This window comes from Anarrhichthys ocellatus, unplaced genomic scaffold, assembly GCF_004355925.1.
Source record: "Anarrhichthys ocellatus isolate YVR2014 unplaced genomic scaffold, GSC_Weel_1.0 scaffold359, whole genome shotgun sequence".
Classification (NCBI taxonomy): domain Eukaryota; kingdom Metazoa; phylum Chordata; class Actinopteri; order Perciformes; family Anarhichadidae; genus Anarrhichthys; species Anarrhichthys ocellatus.
In genome coordinates this window covers 40,859-41,239 of record NW_022280349.1, presented here as the reverse complement: position 1 = coordinate 41,239, position 381 = coordinate 40,859, and the positions used below count along the sequence as shown (strand labels likewise).

Below are 381 nucleotides of genomic sequence, written 5' to 3'. Positions count from 1 at the left end.
ACTGTAGTATGTATACTGTACAGCAACTACTGTAGTATGTATACTGTAGTATATATACTGTACAGCAACTACTGTAGTATTTATACTGTCGTATGTATACTGTACAGCAACTACTGTAGTATTTATACTGTCGTATGTATACTGTACAGCAGGTACTGTAGTATATATACACTGTAGTATTTATACTGTACAGCAACTACTGTAGTATTTATACTGAGTGTGTGTTACCTGTGTGTGTGTTACCTGTGTGAGTGTTACCTTTGTTCTACCTGTGTGTTACCTGTGTGTGTTACCTTTGTTCTACCTGTGTGAGTGTTACCTTTGTTCTACCTGAGTGTTACCTGTGTGTGTGTTACCTTTGTTCTACCTGTGTGTTACCTG

The 381-nt window shown here is 37.3% G+C and overlaps 1 protein-coding gene across 1 annotated transcript in view; it reads right to left on the bottom strand.

Annotated features, from left to right (window-relative positions):
- LOC116401340 (histone deacetylase 6-like) overlaps positions 1 to 196 on the bottom strand; it is a gene marked incomplete at its 5' end in the record, with an annotated part of 8,258 nt that extends 8,062 nt beyond the window's left edge. The window contains one exon of the mRNA XM_031879692.1: positions 95 to 196. Coding sequence (XP_031735552.1) covers positions 95 to 196 — 102 coding nt within the window. The remainder of the gene's footprint in view (positions 1 to 94) is intronic.
- Between the last annotated feature and the right edge of the window lie 185 nt (positions 197 to 381).